At 45.4% G+C, this 20679-nt stretch overlaps 1 protein-coding gene and 1 pseudogene across 1 annotated transcript in view; both read left to right on the top strand.

Moving 5' to 3' along the window:
- The window catches only part of GTPBP2 (GTP binding protein 2), a 198058-nt gene that overhangs the window by 78036 nt on the left and 99343 nt on the right, over window positions 1-20679 (top strand). The window contains exons 3-4 of the mRNA XM_078647471.1: window positions 6313-6497; window positions 15362-15470. Coding sequence (XP_078503597.1) covers window positions 6313-6497; window positions 15362-15470 — 294 coding nt within the window. The remainder of the gene's footprint in view (window positions 1-6312; window positions 6498-15361; window positions 15471-20679) is intronic.
- LOC144762316 (aminoacyl tRNA synthase complex-interacting multifunctional protein 2 pseudogene) lies at window positions 16896-17853 on the top strand (annotated as a pseudogene).

A 20679-nucleotide genomic window follows, 5' to 3' on the forward strand; every position in this document is an offset into this window, starting at 1 on the left:
TGAAGAGGCAAGGATGGAAGAGGCCATATCGAGCACCCATGGCCTCAGGAAGGACACAGAGAGTCCGCCTCCCACCGTTCAGATCAGAAGCCACCGAAGTCATCTGCGGCGTTCCTCAAGGCTCCTTGCTCAGCCCAACCCTCTTCAACGTCTACATGAGTCCCCTCGCAGCCATCGCACGACAGCACAACCTCAACATCATCTCCTACGCCGACGACACCCAGCTGATCCTCTCCCTCACCAACGACCCCGCCACCGCCAGAGCCAACCTACACGAAGGGATGAAGGAAGTAGCCGAATGGATGAAGAACAGCCGCCTGAAACTGAACTCGGACAAGACGGAAGTCCTCATCCTGGGATCCTCACCCTCTGCCTGGGACGACTCCTGGTGGCCCCCCGCCCTGGGCAGCGCACCCAAACCAACAGACCACGCACGCAACCTGGGCTTCATCCTGGACTCATCCCTCTCCATGACCAGACAAGTCAACGCCGTCTCCTCGTCATGCTTCAACATCCTACGCATGCTACGCAAGATCTTCCGGTGGATCCCCACCGAGATCAGGAAGACGGTCACCCAGGCCCTCGTCACCAGCCGACTGGACTACGGCAACGCCCTCTACGCCGGAACCACCGCCAAACTCCAGAAGAAACTCCAGCGGATCCAGAACGCCTCAGCAAGGCTCATCCTGGACATCCCCCGTCGCAACCACATCTCCGGACACCTGCGAGACCTGCACTGGCTCCCGGTCAACAAGAGAATCACCTTCCGTCTCCTCACCCACGCACACAAAGCCCTGCACAACCAAGGACCAGGATACCTCAACAGCCGCCTCAATTTCTACGCTCCCAAACGCCAGCTCCGATCGACCGGCCACGCTCTCGCCGCCGTCCCCCGCATCCGAAGAGTCACCACAGGGGGAAGGTCCTTCTCCTACCTCGCCGCCAAGACCTTGAACTCCCTCCCGACCCACCTCCGCCTGACCCAGGACCACCTCGCCTTCAGGAAGCAGCTCAAGACCTGGCTGTTCGAGCAGTAGCGGACCCCCCCTCCCCAAGCGCCTTGAGACCCTCCGGGTGAGTAGCGCGCTATACAAATGCTTTGATTGATGGCACGAAGAGCAGGTCTCATGTCCAGGAAGGCCTTCCTTCTGTTGGCGGTAGCCTTGGCGTAATCCTGAGCGAAGAACAAAGTGGTACCGGACCAGGTAATACGAGATGAGGCTTTAGCTGCAGAAAGGACTTTCAAAAGGTCCGTATACTCCAAAAAGTACAGGATCACCCCTTTAGGCTTCGACGAGGGGGAGGTAGCAGAGGAAGGACGACCCAATCTGTGTGCTCGTTGGATATTAAGCCTGGTGTCCTCAGGCAGATGAAGAACCTTGGGGAGAAAAGATTTAAAGAAGGTGAGAGGGTCGGACCCCTCCTGTCCTTCTTCCAGGCCGTAAATACGGAGGTTGTTGCGCCTATTACGATTTTCCAATTCCTCCACTTGGTGTTGAAGGACGAAGACCTGAGAGGGAAGTGGGGAATCTGTAAAGGAAGAAACAGATTGTTCTACCGCAGTAACTCTGTTATCCAGTTGAGACCATGAGTCCGTAAGGACTTGAAGCTTGGCACTGGTATCCTCCATAAAGGGACGTAATGCCCTAATTTCTTCCAAGAGCATCTCCATGGAGACAGGCGAGGTAGATTTAGGCGGTGATGCAGGATTCTGTCTAAGGCGTTTGGTGACAGATTTGCCAGTGCAGGGTCAGGAGCCGCCATGTCTGCCGTCTGAGATGAGGATATGGCGTCTTGTATACGTGAAAACTCAGAGAACAGCTTCGAGTTTTTGATGAAAATGTGCTTCGTTGGCGCTGTATGAGACGAAGAGCCTTTAAGTCTGCCCATAAAGATGGGAAAACGCCAAAAAACAGTAGTGGTAGAATTGCTGACGTGAAGAGAAGCCCAAAATGGCCGCCAAAATAAAGTCTCTCATGAAAAATCACATTAATTGGCGCAAATGCACAAGTAGACTAAGTGATGGTGTCCAGTGAGGACCAGGAAGCCAGGAGAAGCATAATGGTGAAATAATAAAGAAAGTTCCACAGACTCTCAGACGTGAAGGAGATTTCACCGCTACAGCATAACGAAGAAAAATTCAAAATGGCGGCCGCGAGGTGGCGATCAAAAACTGGAGACTTACATTGCTAACAAAGTCCGTGAAAGTGCCACCAAGCAGAACCAAAGTCATCAGGAAGTGGGGAGCGGAAGTTCCGACGTCCTCACATGTGGAAATCCGCGTTGAAACGGTGAGGGAAAGTCGCAGCCTCCCGGAGATGCCGAGGAGCCTCACTCGGACGCTGCCATTCCCGTCGGGCGCAAGCCACGCCCCCCCGCATTTTGCCCTTTTAACAAGGAGAAAACCAGCAAACACCCCACCCCACACCCACCCCCCTATTACCTTCAGTGTCGGGGCCTACTAAGCCAAGATGCACTTTTGAGACCAAAAACCTATTGTTGCTTTTAGCCAGTGATGTTTCTGATTTTGCGGAGGTCCCTGCAGCTTTCCCAACCGTAACGTTTTGCCAAAAAACACAATAAAATGCTGCCAGCCATTGCCAGACAACCTAGCTCTGCTACTGCTTGTTATTTTTGATGCAAGGGTGATTTGAACCACGTAGTGTGAACCCTCAAATGGTCCTGGGGTTCGGGGTGTTCCTCCCTTTCGCAGATTCATACTAACAAATAATTTAACAATGTTTAACTCCTCTTGATTAGTACGTTTCGAACACCTCTCTGTACATCAGTATCTGTGGGGTCAAGAACCCGGAAAAGGGTTTTAGAATGCACCTTATTTTTCTTTTGTCTTCTTGGCTGATTGGAATATTTCTTTAATAAAAAGTTTGTCCTCAAACAGGTTCCAGAACATACATATCAAGCCGCCTCGGCTACCTTACTGGTCTGTTTTTTTAAAATAACTGCAGATTTTCACCAAACCACAAACCTATTACAATTTGAGCAGAACTCTGAGCTCTATTGGTTGTCTTTTGCGGTGCAGATTGTGGGGTCCTTTACCACCATAATCTTTGCCCCAGTTGTTGACCGATCTGCAGATAATATGACGTTTGTAACATCGCCATATACCCCCAGATCCCACTCACTTTAATACATTCACATGATTTGTATCTAAGATGCAGACTTTCTGAGCCAGGGTTCAAGAGCAAATGTTCTAAAAAGAAAATTGCTGAGTCCATATGAGGGCACGGTGAAAATAACCCAAACTTCGGAGGGCCAGGGTGCCGAAATAAGACCTCCCCCCCCCCCCCAAATCAAAACAAGCTTTGGCAACGCCAATGGGTGTGGGTATTAAATCTAGCTGCCTTGTAGGAAAACGTGTCTTCAGTCACGGATTTTAGGTGCTCAGCGAGCCATCATACATGCACTCGGTCACTCTTCCTTGCAGTCCTACATCCATTCATTCACCCTCTGGCTCATTATTGCATTCACCCACTTACCCATTTTCAACAATACAGACACACAAGCATATACAAGATAAATGAACAGAATTAAAGCCGAAGTTGAAAACATGCTGCCACAAACTGGGTTGGCATTCGCTTGTGATACAATTCAATAAACGTAGCAGAAAGCGGCCATCTTGCAGTGTATTGTATATAGAGAATTGTTTTAAAGTTCCAGCATAGCTGCTCCATTTAGAAGCAGCATTTTGATCTTCGTGGAGTGGAAAAACAGTGATACACTATGCTAAACACCATTGTAAAGATGACCACTCAGCAAACACCGCGGCTTTGATAACATAACGTGTATTTGTAAAGCGCACGTTCACCCTGAGATATCTTTCCGTGGGATAACAGTTGTTCATTGTTACCCAACTCAATGGTACTCATTTTATCGACCTCAGAGGGATGAAAGGCTGAGTGGACGCGCTGGGATTTGAACCTGTGATGAGGTTGAACACAGGCTCTTGAAGTGAACGCATTAGTCCACTGAGCCACCAGACCCAGCTTGATGCTATCGTCAAATGCTAAAGTTTAGATTGAATCACTCGTGTACTGCTTGAAGGTGGTCAACATGGTGCTTCCAAACTGGGTGACCATCTTGAAAGTTAAAACAGTGATACACTATGCTAAATACCATTCCAAGAAATCATATGTTGAAATTGTGGCTGCACAGAATACTATACACTGAGAGGGGAACAATATCAGAGGCCTGGCCTCTAGCATAATCTCTGAGATTCTGTAAGAAAGTACCTGTCTAGGCTCTTATTCCGTGTAATGACAATTCATCACTAAAGGCCTATTTATTGACTTTAACAAATGTATCGCAATTTAAACAAGCATTTACAATGCAACCCCCACACACACAGAGCCCCCCACACACACACACAGAGCCCCCCCACACACACACAGAGTCCCCCCCCACACACACACAGAGTCCCCCCCCACACACACACAGTCCCCCCCCACACACACACAGAGCCCCCCCACACACACAGAGCCCCCCCCACACACACACAGAGCCCCCCACACAGAGCCCCCACACAGAGCCCCCCTACACCCACACAGAGCCCCTCCACACCCACACAGAGCCCCTCCACACCCACACAGCGAGCCCCCCCACAGACTGCGAGCCCCCCACACACTGCGAGCCCCTCACACACACTGCGAGCCCCCCCACACACACTGCGAGCCCCCCACACACACACTGTGAGCCCCCCCCACACTGTGAGCCCCCCCACACTGTGAGCCCCCCCACACTGTGAGCCCCCCCCACACTGCGAACCCCCCACCACACTGCGAGCCCCCCCACACTGCGAGCCCCACACACTGCTGCTGTTTACAAGGAGGGGCCGCATGTAAAGGTCAAGTTGGACGCAAGCGGCCCCATGGGCCGTACATTGAGTATCACGGATTTAAAGTATACTCGCAGCAAGTTAGAACGGTAGCCGGGCCCTAAAACAGCAAACCCATTACTTTCAATTAAAAAACCGGAAGTAATTATCACAGTGACCACTTCGAAATAAAGCAGTTTTTTCCGCCATGCATCTTCAGCAACAAAAACAAAAGACAATGGCACTTAACCAACAACCACCGCGCTTTTAACAATTTCACTTTTCTCACAGACTTTACCTACCTCCACTAGGCTGACCTGTGCTGAAAAGGATGCAGTTTTGTTAGTAACCAGCACCCCTACATCTGATTAAACTAATATACTTGATGCTCCACGATCAGCATTGTTGTTCAATCCACATCCTCATAAAAATAGATTAAGTTTACAACGAGCATGAACTAGGTAATCAGATGTAACTAGGGCGGATGGCGTTTATGTTCAATAAACTTGTGAGACAGGGGTTGCATTGGTTTTAGATCTTAAAGGCACACAAGCAACGACGGGGGGGGTGAGGAGCTCACGCGCACAAGCAACGGGGGGGGGGAAGGGGTGAGGAGCTCACGCACACAAGACGGAAAACAAAGACGACAGCCACGAGTTTACCTTAAATGCAAAAACAGGAGCATACATACCAGGCAAAGACGGAAAACAGACACGACAACAACGAGCCACGCAAAGACTGAAAACAAAGACGACAACAAAAAAACAAGACGGAAAGAAGCCACGGAGACGACAATCGCGCAGCCCACTCCGGCAAAAGACACTCCGAAAAAGACCAAATCATGACGGAAAAAAAAAACATCCGCCCACCGCTGCAATGACGTTGTTAAAGGGGCGGAGAGCAACAAAATCGCTGGAACGCCCACGAATCTGCTCGGACAATGACTGACGCATCTCTGTTCCAATTGCTAGCCTCCATTTATGGAGCTAGCCAATGGAACAGAGAGGCGGGTTAAAGCCCCATACTGAAACTCAAAAGATTTCGCCTGCGCGAACACTGCTGCGCAGTGGACGCCAGGCGAAACCTAAAAAGAAGAAAAAAAATCTGTCTTCCCGCCAGTGTCCTAACTTTTCATACCAAACCGGTCGGTTATGTCTCCTCTAGTATAACTTTCTCAAATTAGTAGACCAAGGTTAAAAGCCTGATTGGTTTGTCACAGTCACCAACTCAGGCCTGTTACATCAAGGGTAAGCTGTCTCTAAAGTCAACTTTCAGGGAAATACTCGGCTAAACACCACCTACAGCCCATGGTAAGAAGGATGATCACAGTGCAGATCTTCTGCCACAAGGATTTATCAATGTTTTTCAGTGTTGCACATATTCACACAATAACCACCATATATTGCACAAAAGCAGTCTGAGGTATAGTCTGACTAATGGCAGCAGCACTTCTCTAATCAACCTTTTCCTCTTTCCCACAGCTGAAGCTGGTGAACCCCTCTCAGTACCGGTTCGAGCACTTGGTGACCCAGATGAAGTGGCGGCTGCAAGAGGGCCGTGGCGAGGCGGTGTATCAGATTGGTGTGGAGGACAACGGGCTGCTGGTGGGGTTGCCGGAGGAAGAAATGCGAGCATCCCTGAAGACCCTTCGAAGGATGGCAGAAAAGTAACTCTTTTTGCTTCTTCTACTTCTATGACCTATGACTTCTATGGTTTGGATGGTTCTCTTGGAATGCAGAAGTGCTAAACCATCTGTCACTCTGTACCACTTACCCCACAACGAATCCTATGGATTCCACTCTTGCCTACCCACCAGGCGGGATCACAGGATTCAGAGAGGTCCTTTGTGACTGTGCGGTGGAATCACAGTATCCATGTTTACGCTAGTTCATCATCATCCAATGCATACTAAGTTCACTGGCCAGCCCATCCCATATTGCTCTATGGTTCACTATTCTTCACAGGCTCCTCATTGTGGGGATCAGGTGCAATTCTCCCCACAAGTGAGCAATGCCTGTTTCATTATAATGTTGGGTTGGTGCGCGTTGGTTAATTATACTCTAGCTGTCCCTTGAAGTACACAAAGCTCTGTTGTACTCTTTAGTACACTTCTCGATTGTATCACTATCTGGCAGTGCCTTTTGTTACATAACTTGGTATTCTTATTATAATGACCTCTACTGCTTTTTTTGACTTGATTGTATTATGTATAATTAGTTTGTAAAGTGCAGACTTGGACAGAGTAGTTTTCAAAAGACTGTACATTTTTTAGGGAATGTCATTAATTGAGGGAGATTTTAAAGATCTACATAATAGTAGTGCAAAGTACAAAGGGTTATAAGCTTGGTATTCCATTACAGCATCGGATAGAAAGTTTTAAAAGACTTGGTGCAAGTAAAGATATAAAAGTATATCCATGTGTAAACATGAGCCTGGGAAACAAAAGGCGCATACGTTATAGGGTACACAGAATGAAGACAGTCGTTTGGTTATAGATAAAGTAACTGGGTGGTTTTCATAGTTTGAGGATCCACCTAGGCCATTTGTCCTTGGCTGTGGAGGGCAATGTGGCAAACTTTAAAAGAAACCAAGCTTTAAATTAAGATTTGTTCTGTTGTTTGTGTCTACAAAGCTTCTTCCATAGGTTTTTGAAAATAGGAAAAACGAGGGAATTTGTAATGGGATTTGAGAGTAAGGCTTTTAGATTTTGAAGGTATAACCATGAAGGGCCTGGACAAGGCAACTCGTGTTTTTTGACAAGAGCATGAGCTTGTTTCGAAGTGATCTGAATCCACCCAATACTGTGGTTTTTAAAAAAAAAAAAAACATTTTTTAATTTTAAATGCGATTTAGGCATCTGGATTTGACAGGCAGCGATTTGTGTGGTTGAGACTTCGCTTAAGTCGTTGCTTTAGTGATTAGTGATCTGGCCTCTGGTGAACCACTACGGGTAGGAGTCTTTTTTCCCCTCCCATAGACCAGTCATGTGAGTGCATCCGTAGTAAAAGGAGCAGATTTATTCATGTATGTTTTTATTTATTGCTGCAGTCTTATCAACACTAGCCTTAAGCAGTCGCCTTGTGGCTACTTCTGAAATCAAGCTAGTGAACTATAAAATGAAGTGAATAAATGAATGAGGAGAGCCAGAACCTCACTGAGGAGCGAAAAAGCAACATAGGGACAAAAACACTAATTGAACTTGTTGGTAAGATATGTTTGAGGTTTTTCATTTTGCGCAGGTGGAATCGTGCTGATTTTTGCCATGTTCCTTATGTCGTCTTTGTGATGGAGATGCTCATCCAGCAAACCCTCCCCTCCACAAACCCACACCCTTTTGGCAACGGTTTTGGACATGTATCCTTTAGTGCTTTTGCCATGTGCAAAGGATGTATTTGGGAGTAGTGATTAAGGGGGTCTTGCAGGATTTGGATATTGGGTGACAATCTTGCCTTTGTTGTTGGATGCAACTGTGGGGTCACTTTACATTTTCGATTCTAGAGTGCTAAGCGTTTGATACAGCTGCAATTCATCTGTATGCTGATGAATGGAGCGGTTATGCTCGCTAATGGGTTTAAAATACAAGTTGACAAGGATGGGCGACTGGCTGAACTGCGGCAGGATACCCCTGTGGTACAGGAATTGGGCCAGAGAGGGGGTTTCTGATTCGGACATGCTGGGATTGGTCCTGCAAGTGAGATACAAAACGCATGCAAATGTTTCTATCCATGTTCATCCTGTTCTAAGTGTGTCTAAGAGCAAGTTGTGGTCCACAGAATGTAAAGATTTTGTTGGATATATCAAAATATGCATGGGTAAGTGACCTTTATGGACTTTTCGAAGTGTATCTTCACGAATAGTTAGGGGGTAATTTTGTACAATATCCAGTCTGAAACAAGATTGTTGATTTCCCAATCAACTTTGATTGTGGATGTGGCTTTTCATTTGCGACCGCAGGTTTTTTTGTCATGCAAAATATACATCTTTTTTTTGTCCTAGAATAATAGTCCTGAGGTAGGGTGATGTATTTTAATCCTGTTCAGATCCTGGAGTTTTATTTTAAAGACCTGTTTAATATGTGCTGCTTATAGGCATACATAAACTAAACCGTTTTATATCGAAGCATTTATCAGCGCTGGTAGGCGAGACAGAAGTATTCTGTAGGGTTATTGGCTAGTGGGATGTTGGGACAATGTTGGTATTTTAATTTAAAAAAAAACTGTTTTTAGAAATTGCTCTAGGTTAGAGGAGTTTGGCTGTTTTTTTCAGTGGGGTGAATTCATACTTTTTTGTCTTTATTTTTATGGCACAAGAAACCAAAAATCTTGCATATATAGTGATCTGGGCCCTGGCAAATGGAATCTTGTATTTGTTAGCTTATAATTTAAAAAAAAACTTTCCGGTCTGTGTATTTGTTCCTTTTATTTGTGCTTTAGCCATGAGCCTTTGGCTTTTAGGATGGCACATTGTTCTTGTTGTAGTTAATTATTTGAGAACTAAAGTATTTTCTTCAGCTCTGTCTTTGGACTAAGATCCAGAGAGAACCATTTGGCAGCTTCATTTTTTTTTTCCCTCGTGTACTCAGGTTTTTAATTGGGAGTAGGGGAGTGTATTTGTAAAATGCGTAGTACTTAGGAAATCGGAGGTCTTGGAACTAAATGTTTTTTTTTATGGTTTTGAAAATCCTCTCCTCAAAATATTCTTTCTTCTGTTGGATGTTGATTTTGGCTTGGCCTGAAATGGCTAAATGATGAGAGCGTGGTCGAACTAGGCAATTTGTTTCATATATAACACTGGTAGTAAGTTTTAGGGAGTAGCTGAGTAGAGTAGAGCTCCTTTGAGTGATGTTTTTCATCCTGAATCGGCTGTTTTGGAGAATTAGTGCACGTTTAGAGACTATTGAGTCTTAAAGATTGATGCTTTTGATAATGAAGTCTACAAGGAAAATGTTGTCGGGAGTCAAGTGATAAGTTAACGAGTGTGTTTGAGGCTGGGAATTTTAGTTGCGAGGGTGAGGTGGAGACCTCAATTTAGATAATCTCCAAGGACTGGAAATTGGGTTCAGAAATAGAACCTTTATGGTGGCTATACCACTCTAGTTGTACTGATGATTCTTGTTTGAGAATAGGAAAGTTGAGGGGATAAGTATTTCACTGAGGGGTTTGGAAGTGTGGTCCAGCCGAATTCTTTAAGAAATAGCCAAGGATGTTGTCTAAAATGGACGCTGCTTCAAACTTGAAGTGTAGTAGAACACAGTTGTGTGGGTCATGTGGGGTGGTAGGAGATGTATTACATGCGACTGCTTGAAGGAGGTTGAAAAGAGATGGTCTAGATGGTCCTCTCTCTTGTGCTTTGTCATCTTGGAGCTGGATGACTGAAATGTGAGATTCCACTGATTGAGGCTTGTGTTTGTCTAATGGTTGATGTTTGTGCCAGAGAGAACTGTATGTTTGGGCTTAGGAGAAGGAGAGTAGTCGGACAAGAGTGCAGATGGGTCATTTTGAGAGAAAGACATGCCATGTGCTGGAGGTCTGGAGATAATTGGATGCAGCAGGTGGTTCAGTTGCAGTGGGGCAGGAAGAGATAATTGAGATAATTGAGCTAGGTGCACTGGAAGGGGGCTGCCCTTTCCGTGCTTGTGATGATGATGAGGAAAATAGACCTCTAAGCCAGTTGTGGCACATGCTGGCCTTAGACTCCTATTTATTTATTGTATTTATTTGTTTATTTGAGTTTGTAAGGCGCTCAGCTACCCAAAAAGGGTTTCCTGGCGCCAGGGCGGACATGAAATGAAATCAGATTTGTATAGCGCTACTAAGCCCAATGGGCGTCAAGGCGCCTAACCAAAAAGAGCTAGCTGGAGCAAATATACTCTCTTACTGGTAGGCCTTGATAAAGCACCAAGTTTTGAGCGCTTTTTTAAAGAGGGGCAGCGACGGTTGTGCCTTAATCTCCATTGGGAGGGCATTCCACAGCCGAGGGGCAACGATGGAAAATGCTCTGCTGCCCCATCTGACCTTCCTTGCGCAGGGAACTACAAGCAAATTCATCTCCGAGGACCTGCGGGTCCTACTGGGAACATAGCGAGTTAAAAGGGAGCCCAAAGGGTCCAAAGGACCAGCTGAAAGAGCTCTATAGGCCAGGCACAAACGCTTAAATAAGATCCTCTGTTGAATGGGAAGCCAGTGCAGACTCTTCCTGGCCATTGTAGCAGAGGATGTATTGGGTAGAGCCAGAACAAATCTCGCAGCCGCGTTCTGCACGACCTGAAGGCGCTTGATGAGGCCCTTATTGGAATCTGCATAAAGTGCATTACAGTAGTCCAGCCTGGAACCCACTAATGCAACCACCGTCTGCTTACGTTCCTGGGGAGAAAGATAGTGAAGGATTCTTTTAAGGATCTTGATGACCCCCCAGCAAGTGGCCACCGTTCTGTTGACCTGGAGAGTCATGGACAGAGATGTGTCAAATATAACGCCGAGATTCCTGGCCGACCATAGGCAGCATGCGGGTCCTTCAGTTGACATTACTGATCAAACAACCAGGTTTTAAGATTTCTGCGAAAGCGGATGTAATTCGTTTCTTTACGGATGAAAGTGAGAAGAGTATTCCTAATGGAGGGGCCCATATAGGAAAAAGATCTCCCTCCCATTCTGGAAAGTTTAACCTTTGGCACAAAAAAGTTGCCCAAGGTTTCAGATCTTAAATGGCGGGAAGGCACGTAAGGGCGTACTAGTGCTTGGAGATATTGGGGGCTGTGCCTGCTTTTATCCTGAACATGTAGCTCAGGGCTTTGAACTTAATACGGTTCTCCACCCTGAGCCAATGTAGGTCATGTAGATATCCCGAAATGCTAGAGGTCTTTGGAATTCTGCAAAGCAACCTGGCAGCGGAATTCTGGATTAGCTGCAGTCTATGTACCACAGCTTTGTTTGACCCTAGATGGAGAATGTTGCCGTAGTCGAATCTTGATGTGATAAGAGCGTGAACTACGGTCTTTTGGGTGGAGACGGGCAACATCCATAGGATTTTCTTGAGCCATTTTAGAATGGTGAAACATAGTGCAGTTACCTTGACGGTTTGTTGGTGCATGGACAGTGTGTCGTCCACAATGACGCCCAGGTTCCGAACGTGGCTGGTTGGTTTAGGGAGATTACCCATTTGAGTAGGCCAGTGGGAGAGCTTCCATAGGTCTTTCTGTTTACCCAAGATGAGAACCTCTGTCTTTTCACCATTTAATTTTAGCTGGTTTTTGGTCATCCAGTTGGAAATGTTAAGGAGGCCTTGTTTGAGATGGGAAGGTGCCAAGGGGTTAGAATTAGAGAGGGAATAGATAATTTGAGAATCGTCCGCGTAGGTAAACAGAGTTAGTCCAGCTTGATCTGCTATATCCGCTAAAGGTCTGACGTAAAGGTTAAATAGTAGTGGACTGAGAATCGAGCCCTTTGGTACTCCGTGTGGTGAAGTATAGGTTCTGGAGCAGGCTGTGGTTGACATGATTTGGAAAGTACGATTTTCCAGAAAGGAAATGATCCACTCTAGGGCTGAGCCGCATATGCCCAAGTTTTTAAGCATGTGTATTAGCAGTTTGTGCGAGATGGTATCCAAGGCCGCACTAAGGTCTAATAGAATAAGTGCGACTGTCTGTCCTTCATCTAGAAGTTGACGGAGTGTTTCGGTGACTCCTAATAATGCTGTCTCAGTGGAATAACCAGCCCGAAAGCCGGATTGAGAAGGATGGAGAGAGTTATTATTTTCAGTGAATTGTGTTGGTATTGAGTGGACATGTCTTTCGAAAATGTTCGAGAAAACTGGTAAGAGGGTCTGTAGTTGGCAAAAACCTCTGGGTCAGCCATAGATTTTTTCAGGAGGGGGGGTCACCATTGCATGTTTCCAAGGAGCAGGTGCAATGGATTGTAAGAGAGGCATTAAGAGTATTACGAATCACCTGCAGATGAGGGTTATCAAGTTGTTTCAAGATGGTAATAGGGAGGGGATCATTGGGTGAACCTGATTTAATTTTTTCAAGAATAGTTTTAAGTTCATCCATATTAATGGGAGGCCAACAATCTAAGGTACCCATAGGAGCAGAGGGATTTACAGTGCCCTCTTGATTAGTGGAAAGGATGTTGTCAGAGCTGGAACTAGTCATTTCCAGAATTCTATTTTAACTATGATTTGCCCAGTTTCTGGTTCTTCTAGCTATCACTTGGCGGTTTCACAGTTATGAATATCGTTACCTCCCTAAAATCGTTATAGATCATGACGTGGTATTCCTGAACTTGTTCTCTAATTACTCAGACATAAATGATTAGACCAAAATGACCTTCGCATGGGTGAACCAGGTTAGCTCACATTCAGTGACACTTTTGTCACTGATGGTTTTCTTGCTATTTAGTAAATCATTGTCCCTACCATTGATGTGCTGAATGTTTTGTAGAGACCAGTTAATCCCATTCTTCGACTGATACTGGGAGTGTCCACTCCGGCTTTTTTACTGTGCTTTTGGATTGAGTGCCTCCTTTTCTGCCCAGTTCCTAGTATCGCTTGTGGAGATGGCCCAGAGCTTCCTATGTAGAAAGTATATTGATCCATCCACATCTGCCCTCCTCGAGACCCAGCTTATTACTTGGGCACAATCCTACTCTGATCTCTTTAAACCACTTTTTGTGTCCACCTTGGTCGAAACTTCTCGTATGGCTGTATCCCAAGTACTTCCTAGTAGAGTGTTTCCTTTAGTCAATGGTCAACATCTGCCTTGCTCGAGATTCCTCTTATGACCAGGCCCCTTCTGTGCCATGCTCCTCATGCCTGCTGTGGCCGGGGCCAGTCTGCCCAGCTCCTGATGTTTTTTGCCAGGGCCCACGTCTACCCTGCTCCAGATGACTCTTATAGGCAAGCCCACTACTGCTTTTATAAAGACCTCTCAGGGAACCAACCATTTTTCCTGGGCCCTTCTGTTCATCCTTAACCGATGATAAAACTGAAGACTGCATTGCTTGGCTATCCCATGTTTGTATCTGTTGTGGTTGGATTGGTCTCTGCACCCATTAATTACGCCTCTTATTGCCTAGTACTGCTACAGGAACCGCTCGGTACCATGTCAGTCACTCTATTTACTTTCATTCGACACACGATTATTGTAAGTACTCGATGAGTAAATCACTTGGCATTTCTGTGTGCCGCCTGCAGGTCAAAGCCCCCTGCAGGTCTGACAAACCCTTTCACCTGTTCAGTATGTTTAGCTCCATTATGCTTGGTAACAGACATGCCTTTTGTTTATAGTGCATTGAACCTGAAGTGCTGTGGTAGATAGCGTTGCGCTGATCTATTAAAGCGGCATTGCGCCCTGGAGTTTTGTGACGCGTGTAGCATGGCTGTTGATGGTCCTCCTCAGAGGAGACCTTTTCTGGGGGATAGAATATGCATGGGATGGGAACTTCACTTCTTATCCCTGGCATGTGTTTAGGACTCTTTCTTTGTTGCAGTATAGCTGCTGGTGATAAGGAGTTGAAAAACTTAGGGTGCTTCAGTTACCACGGTCTTCTCTTTGTAGCACATTTACCTCATCCTTTCCCACGCATATTAATGCAGGAACCTCCCTCTCGTGTTCCTTGCCTCTTTTTTTAGATGTTGGACTAGAAACCTGTATTCTCTGACTGACGGGACTATGGAGAGTTGATATCCCAGGTTATGGTTTCTATATGTTGATGTGGTTCCTACAAGAGAGAACGTCCCAAATGTGTGATTATGGCTGTGGTGCTGGGATAATTTGTGCTGAAATCCTTATTCTCATCAGCACACTGGTGACCAGCAATTCCAGCATTCAATTACCAAAACACAGGGTGCTGTGAACCCTGTGACTTCAAATGTTACACACAGTAGCACCCCTCATTCCTGCTCTAATGGACTGTAGAATGTCACATGATCTGATGGGCCTTTTAATGTGACTCACCTGAGAAGAAACAGACCTACAGATGATGATGGACGGAATGCAAAGCAAATCAAACATTCACCAGCAGTCAAGAGATCTGGGTTAAATCCATTGTTCTTTTGCTCACCTTGCCACCCCAGTTTAGACCCAGCCTCCTGGGAGGACGTGGCTTGGCAGTTCGGTCTGGACTGTTCCCATGAGGCACAGGGTCAAGACTGATTTGCATATGGCTGGAACCAAACTGGGGTGGCATGGTGAGCAAAAGAAAGATGGATTTAACCCAGATCTTTTGACTGGGGGTGAATGTTTGATTTGCTTTGCATTTTGTCCATCTGTGTGTCTTTTTCACCTGAGAAGAAAGCAGATACCTACAGCAGGTTGCCTTTTGCTTGCGCGCACACAGGTTCTTTGCATAGCTAAAGCTATAAACAACTAGGATAAGGTGAATTTGCTTGAACGAATGCATCTGAATAGTGAATATCGATGGAACCTTGTCAAGAGATGCAGTGAGTGAAACCTGTTCGGTGTCTAGCGAGTGAGAATCATCCTACACTACCACTCATCAGCTCCTTACCAGCCTGTGATTTCACCCCTTGTAGGGTCGGTGCGGACATCACTGTCCTTCGCGAGCGTGAGGTGGATTACGACAGCGACATCCCAAGGAAAATAACTGAGGTTCTCGTCCGAAAAGTTCCAGACAACCAGCAGGTATTTTGGGAAGTGCCTCTGTATCAACATGATCATCCCTGAAATGTTTATGCCTTTTCTGATACTTGACAAATGATACCTTGTCCTGCACTTTCTGGCTACTCGTTGTGAGCAACCATAAGACTTAGAGTCTCCGGCTGCTCAGCGCCTGTCCAGATCCTCTTCCAACTCTGCGGCACAGTGAGTGACTAACCACGGTATCATTCTTAGAACCATTATGTAGAAGCCAAAGTCCGTTTGGCGCACTCGAAATTTTTGTGTTGGAGGGAATTTTGTTTTTATGGGGTGTTGAAATGCAGTGTTGTGCGATGTGCAATTCCTCTCCTAAAAATGAGTGGCCTTGAAGCGGTTGTTGTCCCTGGGGAGAAGGTACCTTTTTTGGAGGAGAGATGCTGTGCAGCTACATGAAGCAAGTATGTGTCTTTTATTGGATATCCCCTGCACATCCTCATTTCTAGCCCTCATCAGAGCGTCTGTTTGTGCAAAGCTGTTGCAGTGGTTGCTTTGGCTTTGTTTTTCTTGCAGGCAGTTGTTCAGAATCCTTCTTACTCTCTTACATTAGAATTTTGTAATTTGTATATTTTCCTCCTTGGGCTTCAAATCTCAGTGTGGAGCTAGATATGGTGTAAAACATTGATAGGAGGTTTGTGTCTTATATTTGCAAGCTTTATCTGTAGTAAAGTGCTTTGTTTCAGTAAAATGAAAAAATCTATATATTACGAATCCTATGGTTCTTTTCTTTTTGCTAGGCAGGGTATTTTGGTGGTTTGAAAAGTATTTGCTTCTATCAAAAAATTATGTGAAGTTGTGCTTTGTATGAGGCCTCCCGGTCCCCATTATCGGTTACGGTAGAACGAGTGACCAGTAAAATGACTTGGTATGATGAAACCATTTTTTTATTTTGTTGGATACTTTTAACTGCAGATTCCTCACCATTAGTATATCTGCTGGAGGCAGACCGGACCAGGAACCTTTTGCACATTACTCCTCCTCTGCGCCGGTAGGTGGTGCCGCGTGGCCATGCGTTGACTTGATTCCGTCCTGAAGTGACAAACCGAGCCTCGTATAAGCGACACCCCTGTGTGCGGACTTAAATTCCTTTCTTTCGTCACCTTCAAACATGGATCCAGAACTCCGGTCTCCCTTTTTTTTTTTTGTGTCAATCAGTGAGATTTTTTGTCAATTTCAACCAATGAGAAAGGGAACTGTGTCCACTCCAAAGAGTACAGGAAGTTGCTAGAGCATCAACCCACACCTTTGTCTCACTCCCCATCCACCAAGGAGCTTTTTTCACAATTGATCACGATGCACCCTTAATCTCTCATCTTTTGACGATATGATTAGAATTAAGACTATATTAAAAACGCCCCCGAATCGTGTGCTCGTGTTGCGGCCGGTGCACAGCAGCTAGTCTGTAATACTTTGTACACTGCAGGTGCTGGGAAGCCGCTATGTACCAGGTGAAGCCGTACTGCGGGGAGCTGCAGGTGGAGCTGCCCACCTGCATGTATCGACTGCCAAACCTGCACCAGACAATGGAGCCGCAGCACCAGCCGCGGGATGTGGCAGATCCATCACTTCAAGCACTTGAGGTCCGTCAGGAGGAGATCTTAAAGCGCATATGAGTTGAAAGCAGCAGTAGATGGGCTCTCCAAGATGACACACACCCCAGATGCAGACCTTGATATAACCAGCATCATCAAGATGGAAGAACAGGCTCCCCCACAGGCCGTTGTTGCAGACCTGGATGCTCTACTTGGAAAGGATTATGGAGCTCTTCGAGACACTGTCATCAATGCAAACCCTTAATTGCCACCATTTTCTTTGTTAGTACTGCATGGCCTGCTGTGCCAGCGCTATAAGGTGCTAACAGCTGTCCACACACATTCATCTGTAAAGAATGTTCCAGAAGAACTTCTAAAATGCTTTGGGTAGCAACTCAATAACCGTTCCCGCCAAGAATACCAGCTTGGTTTTACTTTAATTTGGAAAGATGTCCCTAAACCACAGATAAAGTTCAGCATTCAGAACATGTGCCCTGTTGAAGGTGAAGGGAACATTGCTAGATTTCTGATCTCGCTGCTTGCCCCAGAGTCCAGCGCTCTCACTTTAACTCCGATTGATAGTTGGGTGGACACAGTCGTTTTCCAGCTGAAGGAGGGAAGCAATAAAGAAAAGTCGGCCGTCTTGCGGGCAATTAACTCCACTCTGGGGAAAATCCCCATGGCTGGTGGGAAATGAGCTGACCGTGTTTGTTATTGTGGATTGGTGTGCTGTCCAGCAGACCAATGGTTCCACAGCCCTTCCCGCCAATGTGCAAAAGTGGATGAAGTCTTGCGAAAACCTGGCACCTTTTAATAAGGCAGCCAAACTTATCAAGTAAAATGATATTTTCATGAGGGGTCACATTTTGGAACACATTGGGCACTAGTGTTGAAACTGTACGTGAGATGAGAGCATAAAGTAATTGAATGTTTCCACCAAGTACGAAATGTTATACCTTTAAAAAGGGGGAGGTAAACGATTGACACATTGGATAAAAATAACGGTAAAATTGTAACGAATTTATATAAAAGATCCGGTTTCCAGTAACCAAGAATTACTGGTACGATCATGTTTCTGCTAATTTCTCAAAACTGTTTCTACAGCAGGAGCTGCTCATTAAACTGTTTGCCTCTTAAAAAAAAAAAAAAAAAAAAAATTTGAAAAAAAAACAAACTATTAAACGATTTTAAATCAATCGACTACATTTGTATCATTCTTATTAGATCAGGAGATGATTGCCAAAAAAAAAGCATACCTCGTCAGTTATTAATTTGTATAATAAAATTGAGCCCCAATCCTATCTAACCTCTTTTTTTGAAACCGGCGGCAAGGGATATTACTTAAGCTTAGGTTTGGCCACTACCCAATAAAAGATGGGATCCTTAGATGGGTACAAGATTGGCATTCACAAAAATTTAGATTATGTGGTTATACTAATGAAACATTATTGCACATTGTATGTATTTGTCCCAAATTGCGCCATGAAAGATTAACACTTTTAAAACCAATATTCAAGGAATAAGGGGTGAAAGCATGTCGTCCAGCAATAATACTGCGCCTTCCAGGGCGTATTATTAATTTAACGGTTTATTTTGTTAAATTTATACTTATAGCTGAGAAAAAGTTGCCTCAGGACTATGTTTTGGTCCTGCTATAAGAATAGAAAGTGGCTATGACATTAACTATATTGTTTTCCCATACTGGTAACATAATTGAATAAATTCCAACTATGCCTATTTTTTGCTGATTATTTAGTATCTAAGGTATATTTATACATTAAGCATTAAGATTATAATTGGATTGAATATGTGTTACCTTATGTATAGCTTCTTTTGAGGGGCTGTTTAAAGACCAGAGAGGATTCAAAGAGTATTTGTATGGATGATTTTATAATATGCATGCTGATTAATAATGAAATGCAATGTTTTTATCAGGTTAAGAATGAAATACTTTTCTATGATATTTTATGTAATTCCAATGGTTAAGGTGTTATTACTTCCTCAACATTCTTAAAGTAACTTATGAAATTGTTTTGTTTTATGAATTGTGTTTTTATTGTAACTATTTTAATTAATTTGACAATCAAAAATAAATTAACAAATGTTAATCTCCCATCGACGATGCCGCGACAAATCAAGGCCTTTAGGGAAGTCATATTGTGCATCTTTGGCACTCTTCTGGTTCCCTCTGGCCCGCTTTCGTACCCCAGGCCTCCAGTTGGTGCATCTGCTCTTGGAGTAGTCTGTGCTTTGAGTTCTGCACCGGCTTTGGTGCAGAGCTCTACTCCAACTTGAAAATATGCGTCAGTTCCTTTGACTTCGATGTCGGCCCTGATGGCACCAGGGGAAGACTCTCTACTGATGCTGGTATCCGACTCCAAACCAAGCTTGTCTCCGCTACTTTGACACACCCTGTCCCAATGCAGGCAGATTCACATAGAACACTGATTCTGCCATGTAGCCGCCCTTGTTGCGCCAGCAACTTTTTGGTTCCAATTCTGATCAGAGGTAGGCCAGCCTTTGGTGCGGACAATGGAGAATCAAAGAGAAGCACTTTTGGGAAACTCATGTTCTCATTGGCCAGCCTAGCCATGATCCGTCAATGCCAGTTGCCCACATGGCAGCAGGCCCTCTGGGATATGGTAGGCGAGATTTGCCAGCAGTCCCAAGACTTGCAGGCCTCCTTGGCTCAGACCATTCAGCATTAAGATACTTCCAAGCAAGTCATTAGTTCTTGTTGAATACTGCCAATTGCTTGTGTGGGGAAATTGCAACATGCTTGAATGAGATCTACAGGCTTTAGGGAGGATGTTTAGGAGTACCTCATGGATATGCCTTATGACGTCTCTCCTGTTTGGTGAGAAGGCAGATGTGGCCTTGGAATGCTTTAAAGAGAACTGAGCCACTCTGCGCTCCTCTGGTCTCAGGGTGCCTGCCTGGCAGTTTTCCTTTTGTGGAGGCATCCGAAGATTGGGACATAAGTGGCGCCAGGCCACTCAGCCACCCACAGCAGGCATCCCTGTCTCTTTGGTGTCAAAGATAGTGTCCAGTCTGACAACTTGCAGGTCACCATGAATAGAGCTCATCGCATTCCCCGAACAATGTGGCTTCAGTCACAGCTGCTTTAGCTTGCCACTAATGTCACACAACCACCCTCTAGGGTGCCAGATCCAACACTTCCTCTATGGTGGCAAAGGATCATGTCAGACAGATGGTCCTCCAGATCAACCAACAAGGCTATACCCTTCCATTCCTGCCGCATGCACACCCAGCATCTGTCTGTTTTGTTGCAGGAAGCGCATGCTTTCTTGTCCAGAGTTCCCTTTATAGAGGGTACCGGCTTCAGAAATTGGGACCGGTCCCTTCAGAAGAAGGGGCGAGGTATTAGTCCTATTTTATATCTGTACGCTTGGTACGCCTTTCTGCGAAAGAACCGATGCTCATACTGCCCTAAGTTCTGTCTGTCCTGGATCCGGGTGACTATCGTTTCCTTGGACCTTCAGGATGCATTCTTTCATGTGTCCATCTTTTAGCCCTGCAGACATTACCTTATTCAAAGTAAGCCAGGTACATTTTCAGTTTTCTTTGCTTCCCTTCAGCTTTAGCAGCGCACCATGGGTGTTTACAAAAGTGATGGCGGTGGTCCTCGACCACCTTCGAAGGTT

Source organism: Lissotriton helveticus, chromosome 6 (genome assembly GCF_964261635.1).
Source record: "Lissotriton helveticus chromosome 6, aLisHel1.1, whole genome shotgun sequence".
Classification (NCBI taxonomy): domain Eukaryota; kingdom Metazoa; phylum Chordata; class Amphibia; order Caudata; family Salamandridae; genus Lissotriton; species Lissotriton helveticus.